This window comes from Neolamprologus multifasciatus, chromosome 2 (assembly GCF_963576455.1).
Source record: "Neolamprologus multifasciatus chromosome 2, fNeoMul1.2, whole genome shotgun sequence".
Lineage (NCBI taxonomy): Eukaryota > Metazoa > Chordata > Actinopteri > Cichliformes > Cichlidae > Neolamprologus > Neolamprologus multifasciatus.
This window is the reverse complement of record NC_140440.1, coordinates 23,275,373-23,295,906: the sequence shown is the minus strand read 5'-3', so window position 1 is coordinate 23,295,906 and position 20,534 is coordinate 23,275,373. Positions and strand designations below refer to the sequence as shown.

Here is a 20,534-nt window from a genome sequence, read left to right as displayed (position 1 = left end):
ATGCGTCGTGGCAGGTGTAGGCAAAAGTGTAAATAATGAGCTAGAATCTAGCTAATTATTAATCATTATACATGATTGTTAATATCATTACTCATACTGTCCTGTCCCGTTTTTTTTTGTTTTTGTTTTTGTTTTTGTTTTTAATGACTATGCACTCCTTCAATTTGAACTCACACTATAAACCTGGCCATTTCCTATTGCAGCTTTTAATGAAGCAACCTCGTACATACAGTGCTTATTCTCTGTGTGGTCAAGCTAGGCTGAGACACAAGAGGCCGCTCTTGAGGTGAAAAGGGCGAAAGCCAGCGCAGTGGTTTTCCCGTTTGACAGCAGGGGCTTGTTTTACAGCACAAAACAACAAGGATGAAGACTCACAGGCGGCGATGCAGCAACACAGATAACATTAGGGAGGTGTAGCTGAAGTACCGCCGGCTTTATTTCGATCCTCCAGCAAGCGAAGCGACGTAAACACCAGGCAACTTGAATGTCGACGGAGCTGCAGAGCCGCATCTGTGTGCCTTAGTTGAAGTGCTCCTGGATTTGTTGTTATTAGCAGCTAATGCTAACTATAGAAGTTGCGAGCTAGCTGGCCTAGCAAGTTAATAGTCAAAGCAAGTTAAAGACAATTTAGCCACATATGTCTGAGTTTTAACCTACCCGGAAGACTTAACGCGGGGTTTGCTTAGCTGATGGAGCCAGCTAACCTTGTATTCAGTTGTTTAAGAACTGTAGCTTTGGTTGAGTATCAGTCATAGTAGTTGACTAGCTCGTCAGTTAGCCACCACTTTCCGTGGAAGAATGAGTAGAAAACACCGTCATTTTAAAGGAGCCGAAGTCAGCTGCTGTGTGAAATACGTTTTATTTGGATTCAACATTGTATTCTGGGTAAGTAAACACAGTGTTGTTACTCGTTATTTTTGGTTTTATTAGAAATTTCACGTAAATAGTGATAACTTGAAGTATACATTCGTGTAAACGTCGGGAACGTTAGCACCGTTGCTGTTGGCCAATGGAAGTTGATCGCTGAGCTCCATCTATTTTTTTTTTTGTTAGTTTGTTTTCCCTGAGTCACTTGATTTTAATGCGGTGTTGTTGATGTTTATGTGTGTTGTCATGCACAGCAAATTAGTTTGTTCTAACAGAAGTAAATTGTTGTAAATGAGGAGGAAATTATTTGTTTAATGTAGGACAGTGTTCATGCCCTAAAATGTCAGCTACACACTCTATTTATTTAGATTTGGATTTTTTTATTTTCTTTTTTTTTTGCGTGCCTCTGCTTATTACTTGTAAACTTTACAGTTTTCCATTTAGAAACTTTTGGCCATCAGAGACAGATTACTTATAATTGTAACTTCTCAATTTAAATGTAAAGTTTAGTAAAGAAAAATAAAGGAGCAATTTTCTTTTATAATAGTTTCTGCTCCTAGTTGAGCTGAGCAATAGCATAATTCTCACCAGAACTGATGGGGCAGTGGCAAGTGGTTGCACGTCTACTTTACAATACCCCTCCCTCCATCTTTATCCCGTCTCTGAAAGTTTCTCTGTTCAGTCTTGCCTAACCTCCCTCCTCACTCATCTGCATCGCCTCTGTGGGCTGGTATAATATAATGTCTGTGGGTGAAGGAATGGCGTGTCTGTCTGCCCTAGGAGGTCTTCCCACACACAGTTTAAAGGAAAAGGCCATACGGTCTGAATACCACCCAACCCTCCCCTTTCCATGCTTTCTTTCACTCTATACTATAGCACCCAGACTGTGCGGGACAGCATTGTTTGTCTTCGCTCACACACCCACAAATGCACAAAGAGTAATGGTGAGAACAAAAGCTGGGAGGGGGGCTTGTAAGTCTGTGTTTTCTCCCGTCATACAGTTGCTCTATCAGACTCACAAGGAACACAGACTTCACGTATATCTGCCTTTTCTGGCATTGCTCAAACTTTCCTTATCGCTTCCTCATTCCGCAACACTTTTCCTTCAAAAACAAATATGAGTGCACCATACCTGCCACATATTTCCATGAACATGATATTTGTAGATACAGAGGCTACTATTATCGACAGAAATACAGAGTTTATTGTAATTTCATCTGAATGAGAAATCAACAAGGAAATATTGAGTCATGGGCTTTCAGCATTGTATTTGACTCATTGTGTTCTTTTGCAGTGTTTGACACTTAGGCCAAGCTAACAGTCATGTGTCTGAATTCTCTGTAAAATAGTGGAACAAGTTCCAGCTTGCTGGCTGTTTCCGTTAATAATCACTAGAAGATGTTCTACTCTTGTCTGTGTGCTGCAGAACTGGATTTGACAGACAAGCCAGTTCATTGCTGAAATAGAAAGAGATGGGGTTTATACTCCACAAATCAACCCATTTGTCTTTCCTCTAGTGATCTTGTCAGGCTTGAAAGGGCTGCCTAAATTGAGACAAAATGCTTGTAAGGCCATAAATATTGTGAACAAAATGGAACAATACTTGCTTTTAGTGTGAGGTTTCGCAGTACCCAGGCTTGCTTTTGACAGCCAGGCATTCTCACCCACGAACAACACACATTCTCTCATCCTTAGAATAGACACATTCCCCACATCCAATTAATTAATCACATTTTCTGCCTGAGCTGCTGAAATGTTTGGGAGCTCTGCACGCTGTAATTAAGAGCTTGTTAAGCTGTAACCAAGTTGCTGAGTTGGTTGAATGCAAGCGAGAGTGTTATTAGCCAGCTACAGCTCTGTCTTTTCACATTTGGCACCAAAAGGCAAGCTGCATGATTACAGCTCTGGAACACACCTCTAAACAACCAGGTGTGACGTTATTTGGAGACATGCTCTGTGACTTAGTCATGGATAAACTTGTCTAGTTATTGCAATGTTGATTGCATTACTGATAGCATTTAAGGAGAGCAAGACTTTTTTGGCCTTACCTTTGGCACAGAGGACAGTTAGATTTTCTCAGTATTTATGAAATGAAGGAATAAATGTTGATAAGCTACCTTATTTTAAAGATCCCATTGTGTGTGTGTTCCTAGAACATATCTTCCTTTCTTTGGTTTTCAGCATTTCTCATATCAGGCTGTTTCAGTGACTCTACCATAAAATGGAGACATGGCAGCTGATCAGTTATATGATATATTATGCCACTTCTGCCTTTATCTCTTATTGATCATTTTGAATTGATATGTAGCCTTAGTCACTGAACACAATATGTAAGTAAATTTGTCAGACAGCTTTGCAATTTTAAAGCCTGAGAAAGGTTATAATGTAGTTAATGGGCTGTGTTGGAGTCAGTATTTCATTTCTTGTTCTGTTCTCTCATTTAACAGAACCCAGGACTTTTGGTTAGTAGTTTTAGATCAGTTTTAAAAGTTTTTCCACTGGGCCAATGATGAAAGCTATTGATAATGTTATTTATATTAGCCATAACACTGAGGAATACCACACTGATGTGGGGACGTTGTCATCAGAAATTAAAGTGCTCAGCAAATTTATTAGACTCTCATTCGATGTAAGGTTTATACCACAAGTAAATGTGCAAATTTGATGTTTTTAGTAATTACCAAAATTAATTATGTTTCTGTAAAAGTTCATTCAGCAGTATGTGTAAATGCAAAAATAATTTTAATGTTAAAATATAATTATTGTTAATGTCCATGAATTTTCAAAAGCACTGGTTTATAAAATAACTGGAGAAAATTGTATTTGAAAATAATCCAATGTATTCTTAACACTATTCAACAGGACCGTCAGAATAAAAATGAAAAAAATAAAAATGTTATGTAATATGAAATAAAAGTGCCAGTAGTATTTAAGCAAAAGACATGTTAATAGAAAACTAAAAATGGCTTCTGCCCACAAACTCAAATAAATATTTAAAAGCGGGGCTCGCAAAATCGCTAGCCCGACGTCCCGGGGCTAGCGATCTTTCCAGTCGGGCTACCAAAATCTAACTCACCCCTGCCCGTCGGGCTATCATAGGAAGGAAAATATATGTCTATGCTTTTGCATTCTTTCGCCAATGTAGCTGAGTAATAATGTCATTGGCATCGGTGAGCCACTGTCAATATGTGACATATTGAAATCGCGTTTGAATTTGCGCTTGCTTTTTGCTTTCACTTTCATTTTGCGATCGCGCGAACGGTGTGTAGAGAGCAGCAGCATTGATTGGTGAGTGACAATTAATTGCGCACCAATTCCTCTGACATCGTCTTATCACTCATTAGCTTACTATTCAAACGTGACAAGTGAAATCTCGCAGCAAGCTTAAACATGTGAGAGGTTGAGTGCGCAAAAAATCGCTGACCGTTATTTAAGTACGTGTGTAAAAGCAGCAGGATTTACGCTGGTATTTTAGTTCTGCTCAGCCAAATAAGACAGGTCAGGGTGAAGAAGGGGCAGCCAAAGAAAAGCTTACCACAAAACGGAAAAGTTATGACAAATCAGACTATGAGGCAAAAAGAAAGTGCAGCTTTTTTGGTTTCATGGACAAAAGAATTTCTGTGGCTGGAATATGACAAGCTAAAGAACATGATGTTCTGCCAGGTGTGTTGTGAGTTTCATTTGATTTCTGAGTCCATAAGCGCCTTTGTTACTGGGACCAGTAATTTTAAGAAAGGCCCCCATTAGAACCCATGAGAAATGCAAGAAATGCATTATTGCCCAGTCTGCAGTATCTTTCCCAGAACAAACAGCAATTGCAAAAAACATACTAAAAATAAACCAAGCACAACAAGAACTCCTGAAAAATCAGTTTAGAACAGCGTGCTATATTGCAAAGAGTGAACTACCACTGGCAAAATTTAGCAGTCTTTGCAAACTTCAAAAAGCAATTGGCCTAGATCTTGGTTCCACTTGCCTCTTACCCGTGACTTCAGTGGAAATTTCAAATTCAGGATCTGACACAGACTATTTTATGTCCTACACAGTTCTTACAAATTCATAGAAATTTCTGTTCAATTTGAACCAAGTATTTGAGTTGATGTTTGTAATTTTTATACAGTTGTTGTGATTTGTATTTTAACAATTTTTTTTGATTAATTTTGGAGGTGAGAGATTAATTTTGTTTCTCTTGTAACAATATTCCGTTACAATATTATACTTTAATGTATAATATTGTAACGGAAACAAAACATAAAAAAATTGCTTTCTTTTTTATTCGGGCTACTTAAATTTATTTTGGGCTACCAAAAATGGAAGAATGCCTGCCCGAAGGGCTACCAGAGATTTTGAAATTTTGCGAGCCCTGAAAAGAAATCAAAAATATTTTCTTTTCCAGTCCAAAATAATAAGTTTGCAAAGTTTACAGATGATTCAGTTTATGACTTCATGATTGCAGTGGATGTGCTCAGGAATGAGGCTTGCTATTGTCTTTGAGATGATGTTCCCAGCTGCTGATAACTAAACATCCTCTCTGTCATGACTTTAGCCATTTGAGAGGTGCAAGAGCCCCTTTTAAAACCAACTCATCTATACGCCTGTGCTTAATACTAGTAAAACAGAACAAAACACAATTAGAAAAGACAGTTACTAATCACTGTGGTTGTATATCACAGTTTCTCAGACAGTGTAGTGTTCAATGCAAATGAAACTTTATAACCCAAAGAATAACTACCTAATGTAAGGTGGAAGAGGTTTAATAGAATAAATGCTAATATTAAAGTCGGAAAAAATAAAAGACTAGGAGACAGTGTAGCTACTCCTGTTTAATGGTTTACTATCACATTTCACTCATTAGCTAACAAAACTGAAATGGTGTTTCTTTAGCAAGCATCATCCTGAGAAGTTTCTGAGAGGTAATTTAACATACACATTATTAACATAAACTTAACTCTCTAAAATTGACCCGTTCGGAGTTGACATCACAGCTCGGGGTACGTTCGTGAAAGGAAAGCGCCGCTTTGCATAGTCTACATTTAAGTTTGTTTTCTGTGAAATGCTATCAGATTTTGTTAAATGTCTGTTTCCATTTTCTGCCGTCCTCCTGTTTTGTCGTTTGTGCTACATTTCCTATTTTCTACTTGTGTTCTGCTTCTTTTCACAACTAAGACCAACACATGGTGTCAGAGTGCGCTTAGTGATATTTCTTCCCTTTTTTTTCTATTCATTCATTCTGTCTCAGAATCTGGTGTTGAATCTTTAAAGTTGATTTTCTTTGGACGTTTGAATTAAGTTTTGATGTAAAGAATAAATCTGCAAAATTAGTATATATATTTTGTAGCCATGTGACACAAAATGAAACTATTAGTATTAGTAGTAAAGATATATGTTGTGGAATGTGAGGAGCTTAACAATTTGCTCACCCTGTTGACATTGCTGCTGAGATTGAGAATCACGGTGTCACACTATCCCCCTCATTAAATATTCATTTTTTTAGGGAGTCATGGAAAGGGGAGTCACACTATATCCGGTGTGTGTATGTGTGCATGCGTGTGCAGGAGTGGGGAGCTTGATTTGTCTGCCAGTTAGTAGAGGTTAATGGGATCAGCTGGCTTAGGGAGGCATCTTTTCAAGTGTTGATAATCTCTTAGTCCACATGGAGAGAAAACCCTCGCTCTGGGAAGGACATATTTTACAAGCAGCACTTGACACCGAAGGAACCTTGATTTGAATAATCATGCAAATAAAGAGACATCTAGATTCAGACTTTATTTAATTAGTTTCTGGTAAAATACATAGGTTTGACAGAATGATCAAATTAATCAAAAGCAAAAGAAATGCATTATCCATGCGGGTGACATTTAAATGAACAGATCCTGAGTGTTTTAATAACATATTGTTAAAAAACCAAAGGTGGTGACTCGTACATCGTTGTGTTGTACAAAGAGATTAGTGCTGTAATGATTTGAGTATTTCAAATAATTCGATTGTAAAAGAAAAGTTTTCGACAGAAATTCTTTGCGTTGACGTTTCATTTAACACACGGCTCTGTAGCACACTACTGTCACCATGGACAGACAAACGCAAGGGTTTAACCCACATTAGCGACTAAAAACAGACTTTAAACAAAAACACTGATAACACAACAACAGCAGTCGTGATGATGCTGGCACAGTTTAACGTGGAGCTGGAGTCTGTTCACACACAAGAGCAAAGGGTCGGAGTCGTTACCCAGATGGTGAGCTCAGGTTGAGTGAAAGAAAACATGTTTCTACCATCCAGAACTGCAGCGCTGTTCCTGTCCTCTCTGTTAAAACCTTTACTGGGGAAAAGGTAGCAGGTTTCCTTCATCAAAGCACCTGATCAACAAAGTCCTAAAGCCAGCTGTCTTGCTTAAGGAGTTTCTTAATAAGGTGAAAAGATTGTCCAGAGGACGTTTTGCCACAGAGAGCGGTATTTAGAGATTTGTCTCACATAGCTAATTCTATTGCCACAAGCTCACCTGAAATTGATTCAGGTTGTGAGAAAAGTTAGTCAAAATAAGGATTTTACGCAAGCACTATACAAAGACAGTTTGTTCTTTTTGTGATGTGTATTCTTTCAGTAAGTTCAGTCTAAAATGGTCTGTAAAGGGAAGTTTGATTTACAGATAAGCTTCCAAAAAGCACAGAGCACAAACACATACTGCCAGTTATCACGGTAAATATTTCATAATACTGCTTAGTGGATCTGTCCTGTCAAATCTCTGCAATAGATTAAACAACAAACAACACATTCAGTAGAAATTCAATTTTTGCTTAAGCTAAACAGGTGAAAAGATTGTCTGGAGGATGTTTTGCCACAGAGTGGTATTTAGAGAGTCTATCTCAGGTAAACATTGATTTAAACTAAACATTGATCTCGGGCTTTTTCAGGAATCCATCCCGTCTGAAACTTACATTAACTTTATAAAGTATAAAATAACAGTTCACCCCCCCCCCAAGAATAAACTAGTACCAGGCATAGATGTCTCTTTAACACTGTCTTCAGTGCCACATCAAGCTGTGGCAGGAGGACATGACAACCTGGTGTGGCACTGAAGTACTCTTGAACGGAAATAAAAATAATAACAAAATACTTTTGTGGTGTCTGGATGGTGTTCCTGCGTCTTTTGGGATCTTACAAAGCTTCAAACGACGCGTCGACTATTAAATTAGTCGTCGACGATTTTAATAGTCGACGTAATCGTGACTAGTCGACTAATCGTGGCAGCCTTAATACACACACGCACACACAGTCGTAGCCAGAAGTTTTGGTAGTGGCACAGATTTTGCATCATGTATTTTGCCACATCAGGTTTTTTTTTTTTCTTTCACATTTCAGTGATGTAATGAATTAAAAAAACTTGTCAAATAAATAAATAAATCAAAATTTGGTCAGAGAAGGTGACTGATGGAATAAGGTCTCAGCAGGGCTTTGTATGTCACTAAACATTTAAAATAGTCTTCAACGGAATTTTAAAATCCAGTTGAAGACAATGCAGCGAAGCAAGAATAAGGATGAATGTGATCACCTGTTAGTTTTTCTTAGATGCCTAGCTTCTACTGCCTAGACCAGCAGAAGCTAGGCTGGTTGCAGAGGACTGCAAGAACAAGTGGGGTGCGTTTAACCTCCTAAGACCCGAACTCTTCCATGGCATGCATTTTTAATATCTCTTTGATATTTGGGCATATTGGGACCTCATAAATGTAAAAACAAAGAATTGCCAGATTTTATTTTATTTTTTTTTTACCTGATTTTTGTTTCTGACAAAAATGAGATCCACATATAAGGACATTCGATTTAAATTTTGATAGAACAGTGGCAGTAGAATGTCCTCGTAAGTGGATATCAGGCCCTTGTAGAGAAAAATTTGTGTTTTTAGGTCTAGACAACCCAAAATGTGATGTCCACGTAAGTGAACGCCAGGTCCTAGGAGGTTAAAAATGACTTGCAGAATCTAGATGGGAGACGTTTTGATTATGTACTAAAGGCTTCCTTGGTATCGACTGATGGGGTTGGTTTGTTAGATTTCTTAGGTGAAATCAAAAAGACTGGATGAGCTTAAAGATGCAAGATTGAAAATTTTAATACTAAGCTCACCAAAATAATACCAGGGTGCTTGGCAAGTTATTTGATATTACCCAGTGAGGAGGCAGAGTGACATTCCTAGTGAAATAACAACAAACACTTTGATTGAAAGGGCGAAAAATGTTGGTGTCTGTATCGGGTTTTGGACATTTAGTTATTTTAAAAGCCTGTGTGGTGTACCTCTCTCTGTTTAGACAAATGTTTGTGGTGTGTAACTCTGGGTACTGGTACTATTACCAAATGCAGCCTAAAAGTGATATGGAGTTCTCTTGTAAACAAATCAAAGAAATGTTTTTCACTGTTACTCAGAATGTGTTGTGGTTTCCAAGGTCTGATGAGCCAACTAAATGCATTTCCGTGAAAATATCTGGTATTGTATGTTTACTGGCATGAACTCTTCCTGATTAAGCGGAATATTGCGAAAGCAGTAGCTGGACTGAGCATGTCCCGCTTGACCCTGTCAGATAAAAATGTTTCCATTAGCAGAACTGGAAAAATGCCACAGCTTACCATTCAGCTTGTTTCTTACTGTATAATTGAATTACAGTGATTTTGGTGTGGTTTAAAGCTGCGTGCCAAAGATTAGGTACATTTTCTGACTCCTAACTTTATTTAGATTTCTAAAAACATGGCAATGGGTTCATTGAAAATTGGCAAAAACAGTATTTTGTTTGTTTTCCTTTTCCGCCCTGGCTTTTGAGGCTGAATACAAGTTCACTATTCTGTTGGGAGGACAGGCAAACAAGTTACTAATGATGAGATTCCTGGATAGATTATGTACTGCTCTTTTTGTATTCGTGCACAACTGTGGTAAAGCGGTGTAGTGTAGGGACCTACAGGAACCATTATCATATCCAAAAAAATTATTATTATTTTTTTTTAAATAAACTCCTGAACCATGGAAAAGAACTGGAAAACAGAGCACTTATGAGCAAGGCTTCTTCTGGGTGTAGTCACTAGAGGTGGAAACTGAGAGCAGGCTCCAAAATGTCCAGTCTATTGAATTGCTTTGCCTCCAAGCTTTTCAGTTTCTTTCATCAGTGCGTCAAAGCGTGCTAAGGTTGCACTTTGCAAAACAATGATGTGAAACTGATTGGAATTTTTGCACACCTGAGTCATATGCTTGCCTTTTTCTGCTCTGGTCCTATATGCTGTTCAGACTCGGATAATAAAACTGTTGTATTGATGCTAAAATGCCTTCTTTTTTGCCTAAAAATATTGATCAGCATTGAAGTAAAGAAGCAAAATGAATGAAAGCTTCCATAGATTCCATTTTAGGGTTGAAGCCAAGCTTGACAAAGCTGCTTAAGTAGTTCAGTGCTCCAAATTGGTTATTAACATTCAAATATAGAAAAATGAAGGCAGCATTGTACGACTGTCCTTATTTTGAAGAAGTGAACTAGTAGTTATTCATGTTGTCTGGCGACTCTGATGCATTGTGTTGCTGTGCATTTCATGTCGCAAGATGCAAGTGGTTTCCTTTGTCACGGTTTTCAGCTTCTTTAATCTGCATGAAAAACTTGAAGTCAAAGGCTAAGTGCTGTAATACTCCCACTCTGTCAGTCTAATCTCTTCTGATGTCTGCCTGCATACACTGACTCTTCCTGCTTGTCACTTTCCAGTTGAATCTACCACACCCTTCGCTACAGACGCTTATATAACTACCAGGTCAAGGCAGCCCCCCCAATCCAACTGCTGACTGCTGTTGTTGTTTGCAAGACTGTCACGTTGATCTTGTTAGGTGTGTGCTAATGGGCTGCCATTAGTTTACCTGCTTCTCGCGATTTAATCAGCTTCCCAACAAATGATTTAACACAATTTCAATGGAGCTATTATATTTCAGGCATTACCATTAGAGTTTGCCCCCAGCTCTCTCCATCGACATCCTAAAACTCTTATGAATGCCATTTTGTAGCAGCTAAGCAGCTGATTAGACAGTAACATTTCTACGTGTAAACACCAGAAACCGTTGATTTTTCTCATCCTGTAGCTATTCTGTTGTTTTTGTGTCATTTTTACATCTTTAGACACCGTGGGCTAGTAACACAGCCACTTGGCTTTCAGTCAAGTTGAAGCAGTGAGCCTTAAACTCGTCCTACACCAGGATGAAAGACTAATATTGGATGGATTTTCTTTAACCCTTACAGCAGCTCAGTGTAATATCTCTGTGACTTAATCTTTGAAGAATTCACTTTATTTAAAAGCTCCTAAAATCAGTTTTTCTTTTATTGGTCTCTTTCCTGTGTGATTCTCTCTGTTTTTTTTAAGTGCACTAATAATTAAAAATGAGAGATCCCTTTGTTCTTATGTGAATATTGTTAGAAAGGATGCAGTGGATGACAAAAGATGAACTAGATTTTTATTTACCACAGTAAAACTCTGAATCTAAAGCAGTTCTGCTGTTTACATATGTTGCCAGGGGGACACCAGTGAAATCCGCACCACTCCCAAACCATTCCCGGTCTTGCTACAATAACAACCGTATCATCTGTAATAAACTGCTTCAGTTTGTATCAGTCGCCTCCCGTCTCACAGCCGCCTCTCTGTGCTTTGTTTTACAGTTACTAGGAGCTGCATTCTTGGGTATAGGCTTGTGGGCATGGGCGGAGAAGGTATGTATAAACACATGCACACAAACACGCTGGCTATGGGTTACCACATAGCTAAAATTCTTCCAGATATCCTAGCTGTAATAAGCTGGAAGTATAATTCATCGGATGGAGTTTGGATGTAAACAGCTTTTGAGAGGAGTGGTGTGGAAAGTAGAAGCTCCATTCCTGTAACACTTTGTAGCACTTAAAGGTATATAACCTCATAATGTTCCTGGTAAACACGTCTCAGGATATGAATTATGCTCACTGCTGCAGCTCCAGTGTGATGTGTAACTAAGTTTTGTTGAGCCAATATCGAGCTAATGGTTAAATTGTTTTTCCGGTGATTGGAGCTTTAAATGGCTGTGGCTGCAAATAAGGAGCCATAGGGTCCAAATGACACACTCATTTGACTTACAGCTACCAGGATTTGAATGCCTTGTGCTTCGTCTCGTATGAAAGCCTGTTGCACGATAAATTGGATCGTATATTTGCGCAGAAACTGGTTCGCTGTTTATTGTCCACGCTGGACAGGCTACAAAGACCAGGTGTTGCCATTAACCTCTCGTGTGCAGTGAGTCATGGCTACGTTCAAAACTTCTTTCAGAGGAGTTACCAGTCAATTTGTTCATTAATTAGCAAGAAATCGCTGCACAAGCGTGGAACCATGTACTGATTAGTAACGTCTGGTCATGAACTCTGTGCAAATCGGCCTGCGCTGGAGTACCTTTGTGGAGCAGCGTGAATAATTTAAAGGGATTAGGGTGAATGATGAATAGTGGTTGCTGGAAAGTCGTAATGGTGAGTTTGGGTCTCAGTGACTAAGATGATTAGTTTCAAGCCTGCTGTGCACAGCCAGACTACATTATTGTTTCAGGGCCTCCTGCTAAAATTTAAATGCGTGCAGTTTATTCTGCAGCAGTGCCATTAAAAACATGAGCATCCAGCATTGCCTTCATCCTACAGTTTTGTCCTTGCTCAATGCAGAGGGAGATTAACTCAGTACGAGAGCTGTCTCGGCTTTAGCTGCAAGTGTTGGGCATGTTCACTATAATATATGACAAGCAAACAGGATGTCAGACTGAGAGTGGATACATGCAGTGGTTTCCTTTTTCAAAATAACTGAAAAATATAGCAGGGATCAGGGTTGTACAAAAACATGTTAATAAAACAAGCTTGAACTCGTTTTTATGGAGCTTTCGCAAAGTACCTTCTTTAGTGTGCTACCCAGAAACAATAACGACGTCCACTGTTACTGCGGAAGAAATAATAATTTCATTTCCTGCTGGATTTGTGTGATGTTTGCTCACTTCCAAAGAAATAAACTGTCTCTATTTTTCATTTTAATAAAGACAGCCAGAATATAAACCAAAAATGCAGGGGAAAAAAACCACATTTACAGTTATAAATTGATTTGCAAAGCTTTGAGTGAAATAGGTATTTGATCTCCAAGCAAAACATGACATAGTACTTGGTGGAGAAACCTCTGTTGGCAAGCACAGCGGTAAGATTTTTCTCATTGCACTGAGCCCCAGACTGAGGGCAATTTATGTTCATTTTATATTTCTTTCATTTCGGAATAATCGCACCAACATTCTCACCAAGTTTCTTGGTGATGGTCTTGTAGCCCATTCCAGCCTTGTGCAGGTCTACACTTTGTCCCTGACAGACTTTGACAGCTCTTTGGTCTCGCCCTTGGTGGTGGAGAGGCTGGAATGGAAGAAATGGCTTCTGTGAACAGGTGTGCTTTATATGCTTTTTACGCTTAACAGGCTGAGATCAGAACTATCCTTGACTGATTGATTGATTGGCTCTGTGCCCACACACACTCGTGGGAGCCAGAATTCTGGCTGGTTTGCAGGGGATGAAATACTTCTTTCACTCAATGACATGTGAATAATTTCATATGTAATGCAAACTTTATGTAATATGTTTTTTCTCAAATTTTGGATAATATTCTATCTACCTCCATTAAAATGAAACTATCATAAAGATTGGACACTAATCATTTAATTGAAAATTTTGGAAAATTCAGCCCAAGATCAAATTTATTGCATCAAATTTGCAATATACAGTATAGTTAAGAATTGGGAGTGATTACATGTGAAGTCTGTCTTGTTGTAAATAATTCTAAGAACGCAGAGGCTGACAAAATAAGATGGTGGCCACACTGTGGCTTTCAGAGAGGAGAGTGGAAGGACAAATGTCTCTGTGTTTTCAGGAGGCTTTGAAGTTTGCCTCTTGTGAGAAGTTACTTGTTTTATCATTTTGCCACAAAAATGCCATAGAGTGAGTGTATGTTGCATTTAAACTGATAACAAAACCTCAGCGAGGTTCTTTATTTTATTTTGAAAACATCACATTGATATATAAGAATGTAATGGAATAACAGTATTTCAGTTTATTAAATTTCCCTGCTACAAGTCTGCATCTGTGAACGGGGCCCAGCAGGCTGTGACATTAGTTAAATCTCCCTTTTTCTCTTTGACATCACAGGCTCTTCTCAAGGTTAACTGTGTTTTTGTAAAAGGAGAATTTTTATTGAGACCTTGTCATAGGGATGGTAAGGATTGATTTTGGAAGTATTATGGTCTGAATTTTAACCACTCTTTTGTCTTCCCCCTCAGGGCGTGCTGTCCAATCTGTCATCCATCACAGATTTAGGGGGCTTTGACCCTGTATGGCTCTTCATCGTCGTCGGAGGGGTCATGTTCATTCTGGGCTTTGCTGGATGTATCGGAGCGCTCAGAGAGAACACCTTACTGCTTAAATTTGTAAGCCACCTCTAGGCTTTATGTGCACAGACACTGTTTTAATTATTGCACACCCCTTAGATCACACACCAGGGCTGAAGGTATCTGTGTAGCAGGTGTCACTTTGACTCGCTTGAGCCAAATGCTATGAATGACGGTGTGGCACATCATACCTCATCAGTAAACCAAATCCTGTTTAATGATCAGAAAGGTATACTGAGCCACTGAAGCCTATTTTTTTGTATGCATATTAGGCAGTTCTTTCTTCAGACACAACACCACCAGGATTTATTTGGGTTCAGCTTTATTGATAAAAACCTGTGACTGACAGAGACAAACTCGCCTTGTTGCTGCCTGTGATTCTGAGTAGCTATTAACTCCAGCAGATGTCCATTAGCAGCAGTAAATCAGGCATCAGCGTGAGGAGCTAATGCGGCTTTTGTGCATTTATCATCAGCATCTTCTCCTACATTTACTGTAAAGGGATTCTTCAATAGGACCTGTGGGAGTGCAGTTTTTATTGCCACACTCTCACTTAGCAAATCAGGACAGGCCCTACCAACTGACCTGCACAGGAACATCACATTAAAGTTGTTCTTACACTCATTTTCAAGCAGAAGCGGGGAAAGGCACAGGATTTTCTTTGGTGCTCCTTGTTCCCTGCTTGAAGTGACAGGTGTATTGTTTTCTGTTTGCATGTGTTTACTTGTACTTTTCAGTTTTCTGTGTTCCTGGGTTTGATCTTCTTCCTGGAGCTGACTGCAGGGATCCTTGCCTTCGTCTTTAAGGACTGGATCAAAGACCAGCTTAACTTTTTCATCAACAATAATGTCAAGGCATACCGCGATGACATCGACTTGCAGAATCTCATCGACTTTGCCCAGGAATATGTGAGTTCACCCCCACCGATGGTATCTCTTATCTTAAAATCGTTCATGTCTCTTTGCTGGAAGAAGTTACTCCCTTTCTTAGAAATGCGGCTGTACATGTGAGCTCAGAAAATGACGAGTCAGCCTTGTTATGGTAAGAATGAAGAGACTCAGCTGCTGCAAATGTGGAGGGGTTTTTCTGATTAATGTGATTGTATTTCGGTCAAATGGCTATCCAATTATGTGGAGGAAGCAGTTGAGATAATTTGCTCCTGTGTGTAAACGCTAGGTTCTGTCATGAGGCACCCTAAAGGCGATTAGATTGGCTTTTGTGTTCATACTTGAATCTCACCGTTTGTAGTCATTACCTGCCCATAGTAAGCTAACAACCTAGGCTGACCTGAGCCAGCCTGTTAAGGGCTCAGATGGCAAGATCAAAGAAGGTACATCTGTGTGTTTACTAGAGTTAGCTGTTTAATCTCTGCTTGTTGTTGTTGTTTGTCCCAGTGGTCATGCTGTGGAGCTCACGGGCCTGACGACTGGAACATGAACATCTACTTCAACTGCACTGACAGGAATCCCAGTAGGGAGCGCTGTGGCGTTCCCTTTTCGTGCTGCATCAAAGACCCTGCAGTGAGTCGCGTTTCAGCAGCACAAACAACTGTCCATAATCAGCTTTTTGTTTCGTGTAATACTCTGTAGCCATGCATCATATGTGTCAACATAAGAAGTTTCTTTCATGCAAAGAGTCATTATTTCAAACCTTCTGACCTTAGGTAAAATTGTAACGGATGAATGTGGTCGAGGATCCCATTTTAATCTCCATTTGGTTTGTTTTTTTTGCAGGAGGATGTCATCAACACGCAGTGTGGTTATGATGTTCGGCAGCACGTGGTTGGTATCTCTTCTATTTCCGTAGATCTCTTTAGACAAGGAAATCAAGGAAATCTGTAATTTAGAGTCCCAAGAAATTGCAACGCTTAACCAGTTCTCATACGATAGAGTCAGTTACAAATGTGGAGTTCTGCAGGAAGAAAGAAATCTTGGTTAAAATGATGAAATGCTGCTGGAGAGAAATACTCCCGAGGGCGAATTGACTGACAGCCTGCAAACCTGTTTGACTTAAACGGTCTAAGTTGTCGAAGGCAAAGTGACAGTCGGGTTCATTTGTATTGGATTCGATTGTCAGTCGATCGAAAAGTGAATTTGTGTTTGAAATGCAAAGGAAAACCAATTAAATGTGAGATTTTATGGCATTTTCTGCATTCTATCTTTAAAACTACTATAGGTAAAACCAGATGGCCTGTGTAAGATATAGAGAACATAGTGGGTTAAGTAGCTTACACAGACTAGTCTGTATGCTTCTTGCCTTAATAACAGATTGTTCTTCTAACAGGGATAATTAGGCTCCAGTTATAGCCTCAAGAGCAGCCTTACTACACTCTGTAATTGGCGACTCAGTGGGTTATGCCAGTCCGTTCCCTTTTCCTCTGTGTGTGTGTGTGTGTGTGTGTGTGTGTGTGTGTGTGTGTGTGTGTGTGTGTGTGTGTGTGTGTGTGTGTGTGTGTGTGTGTGTGGGTGTGGTGGTTACAACTCACTGCACTGCAGTCAGAAAGATTGCTGTTGCTAGGCGAGCTGCAGTACAGTGAACCACCTGCCATTGAGTTGCTATGAATTCATTTTCTGTGCGCTAACGCCCTGGCCATTGACATTTTGCTGAAACTATCAGGGATGTGCAGAGAGTTCCTGTGCAGCACCTGAGCGGGGAGCAGGGTGGGAAAGAGGAAGAGCAGGAAGTATGGCAAGGACAGGAGCACAACAAAGGCAAAGGGCTGAAATAGCTTTAGAGGAAGTCCACAGCTATAACAACATTGCATTTCCTGCTATTTTTTTTGGCTGCAAAGTGGCTCTCTCTACCTCATTGGTCTAAAACTAGATTTCAAGTTCTGGGAGAGAACAAAAGATTTTCCTGGTTGACTTGTCTGAAGGATAACAAAGAATGAATTGTACAGCGGCACCGATTCTTAGCCCCTAATTAACGTTGCAGCGTTAATTAAACCCGTTTTTGATTTGGTTTTTTGAAAAAAAATGTTCGTGTCTGAATAAAGCACGTACATCATCAGTTGGATCCAAGAGCAGAAATGGCCATCTGTCAGGCAACAGGAAACAGCTTTTGTCTGTTCAGTCCACCAGTGTCCTTGGTGGAAAAGAATACACTGCATTGATAGTCAGCGTAATTGAGAACACTGACATGTTGCAATCTTAGGCTGTGACTCAGCTTATCGTGAGGTCTTCACGCCCTCATCAACTGTGATGGAGTCAGTGGGCAAAACACTATCTTGTGTTTGTTTGTGTCCAGCATTAGTCATAGGGCAGAGTACCAGTTTTTGTTTAAATAATGAGCAATGCCAGCCAGCATCCTCTCAGAGAGCAGATCATTCAATATGCCGTAAATTAAACACGTTTTCTCGCTCAAAACTTTAATGCACTTGAATTCTGCTCATGTTTGTGAAAAAGGAGTTGGACCGGCAGAAGTTTATCTATACGAAGGGCTGCGTGGGACAGTTTGAGAAGTGGCTTCAAGACAACCTGATTATTGTAGCCGGTGTCTTTGTTGGAATTGCACTTTTACAGGTAATGAGCTGTTGTTTGGAGATTTCTCATACTAAGAAACCTGCTGTATCGCAAATGAGGCCTTTAATTAAAACTAACAATAGTTCTAGTTTTTTGATTTTATGTCTTCGCTTCCATCTAGTGTTGAGAACATGTAACTGTAGTTTTTTTTTGTTTGTTTGTGTTTTCTTGCCTTAATCCAGTGACTTAAAATCCTGTGTGGCCTTTTTAAAAAATGTTTTTATTTTCTTCTAGATTTTTGGTATCTGCCTTGCTCAAAACCTCGTGAGTGACATCAGAGCTGTCAAAGCCAACTGGTGACAGGAGAATTGAAGTGGGGTGGCCCCAGCACCAAACTCGCATAGCACACCGTCCGGCTGAGGCGGACAACTTTTGCCACTGAGCTAAGCAACACACACACACGCTCTCACACACCGATATGTGTGTGAGTGACGCTTGAAAAAGAAAATATATTTCACAGATAAACCAAACAGTCAGAACTTTGTTTACCACTCAGCTGGGATTTTAACCCAAATATACAGAAGAGAGTCCTGCCTACTTTTTTTTCCCCTTTATTATTTTTTTTCTTTTGAAAAATTTATTTAAGGCACGCAGTTGCACAAGGACTCCAGAAAACTCGGAGATCAGAAGCCATGGATAAAAGACAACAACAGCAAAAAAAACAAAACAAAATGAGGAAAAACATCTCCTTTTTTCAAAGAAAAAAGAAAAAAAACTCAAGCAACATGTTGTCACAGAGCCTTTGTCCTGCTCAGCAAGGGGGCTGAAGATCTTCCCTTAAAGTCAGCTCGCACCCACCCCCACTTCCTTCTCCTCCAGAGGACGATGACTGGCTGGCCGCATGGATTCGTCTGCGTGCCATTTTTCTCCTTTGTGACCTTTTTTATGACCACTAAAAAAAAAACAAAAGAGAGACAAAAAACTGAACACTGGTCGGTCATATCTGCAAATTTAAGTCACTTCAAGAGTTTTCTGTTCAAGTTCAAATGTAAAAAGTGCCATTAATTTCCAGTTTTGTGTCCTTCCTGTTCTTTACATGGAACTTGTGCACCTCGACCGCCCCCTTCCCTTATACCTCAGGGCCTGGCTAAACAATGTGTTTCCTGCCGCCAGTTAAAAGCATATCTTATTTTTCCATCCGTGTCTGTTGAATTTAGATAAACACCAAAAGTTACCCCATTCGCCCTATGGTGATTGCACCATCTGTTGATTGAGTGTATTGTATGACATGATATAGTAAGGATTGTAAGTGTGTGCTATACAGAGAAAGGGGGTTTAATGATAGAGGTTGTTGTTTATCTCCGAGCATCCCTCAGGCACATGGGATTGCTAGTTTGGGGCCTTTTTATCTTCTTTTTTTCTTTTTACTTGACTTCTGTATACCATATTTGTCTTATATTTTTCTCTTTGCAAAAGAACATATGTCTGTTGTTAAAGATGTTCTTTTAATTCTTCATTCATTTCCTGTCATTTATAGATAAATCTGTTCTCGGGTTCATTATTAAGCTTTACAGGCACCTGTTTTACTTCCAGCTCATCAGTCAGCTGCAAATTAGCTTTGTATTGTGAATGTTAGCGGTCCTAATGAAGACCAAATAATATAATTAGCTAACTGCCAAGGTTTTGTCTGGCCACAATTCTGTTGTTATTAGAAATGCCAAACGATAACAAATGGCATTTCCACGGCCAAAATGTGAATTCATTGTCCCTCCATGTGGGAAGTGCCAGTTGAACCTAGAAATCAAATGACAATTAAACAATGTTACAGTAACGCTTTTATCTTTTAATTCAGTGTTGTCTTTTTTATTTTTTCCTTTGGATTGTTTTTAAGAAATAGAATAGCAAATACACGCCGTACCTTTTTAATATTAGCGACAGTCTCAATATAACATGAATGCTGCTTTTAACTTTGACTAGATTATTGATAGTGTATTACAATAGTCGAGCTAACAATCTATCTCACGTGGCGGCATTTTTAGAAAACGGTCTGGCCGCTACGGTTTCCATCTGAGGAAATAGTCACATTGCTTTCCATGTTAAAGTTTACACATTATACGTCACCGCCTTTTTAATTATTATGGGGTTCTCCCCCCCCCCCCCCCCCCCCCCCCCCCCCCAATTTATTCAGTCATTCAGCAAACACTCTCTTCAGTTCAGTTCTGCTATAACTGGCTTCACTCAGTAATTCTGTATATTACTCAAAGCATTTAACCACAACAGCTGTTTCTGGCTGTCACAATGTCATTCGGAAACATTGCACAAGCTAGATTAGGAACGGATTTACTTGACTGCACACACAGGTCCATATATGCACACTTTAGATATACACACACACACTCTCAAAAATGAGAAAACATGTTTGGAATTGCAATGCAGACTAGCTGAAAGATGAGTAGCATTAATATTCTGTGAACAGTGCAGGAAAACCTTCCCTGCTTCTCTCAGAGTCGGTCTGCAGAATACATATACATAGGAGTTCTTTCAGCGACGCCACCTTAAGATCGTCTGTCGTGTGCACATGTCACATGTTGCTTTTCACCCACGCCCCCTCCCTTTTGAAAAAAAAAGAAAGAAAGAAAAATCAAAAATCTACCTGATCATAGTGCACCTGTTTCAGAGCCTCTACCATTCTGATGTATTTTTAAACATCGGGCTCTTTTGACAAAAGAGGAACACACGACACAGTGGGAGTCATTTGAGTTTAGGCGCCGCGA

General features: G+C 39.5%; 1 protein-coding gene across 1 annotated transcript; it reads left to right on the top strand.

Annotated features, from left to right (window-relative positions):
• The first annotated feature begins 241 nt into the window (after window positions 1-241).
• Window positions 242-19,913, top strand: tspan17 (tetraspanin 17). The gene is made up of 8 exons (XM_085132663.1): window positions 242-885; window positions 11,535-11,585; window positions 14,192-14,338; window positions 15,037-15,207; window positions 15,694-15,819; window positions 16,033-16,080; window positions 17,704-17,820; window positions 18,055-19,913. The coding sequence occupies exons 1-8, from the start codon at window positions 799-801 to the stop codon at window positions 18,118-18,120; spliced, it is 813 nt and encodes a 270-aa protein (XP_084988789.1). The 5' UTR covers window positions 242-798; the 3' UTR covers window positions 18,121-19,913.
• The last annotated feature ends 621 nt before the right edge of the window (window positions 19,914-20,534 follow it).

What these genes read in the sequence shown, in the direction of transcription:
- tspan17 (XM_085132663.1), top strand. Translation starts at nt 799, where the DNA reads ATGAGTAGAAAACACCGTCATTTTAAAGGAGCCGAAGTCAGCTGCTGT. An exon ending in TGTGGGCATGGGCGGAGAAG is followed by an intron (nt 11,586 to 14,191) that starts GTATGTATAAAC and finishes CTTCCCCCTCAG; the next exon opens with GGCGTGCTGTCCAATCTGTC. An exon ending in TCGACTTTGCCCAGGAATAT is followed by an intron (nt 15,208 to 15,693) that starts GTGAGTTCACCC and finishes TGTTTGTCCCAG; the next exon opens with TGGTCATGCTGTGGAGCTCA.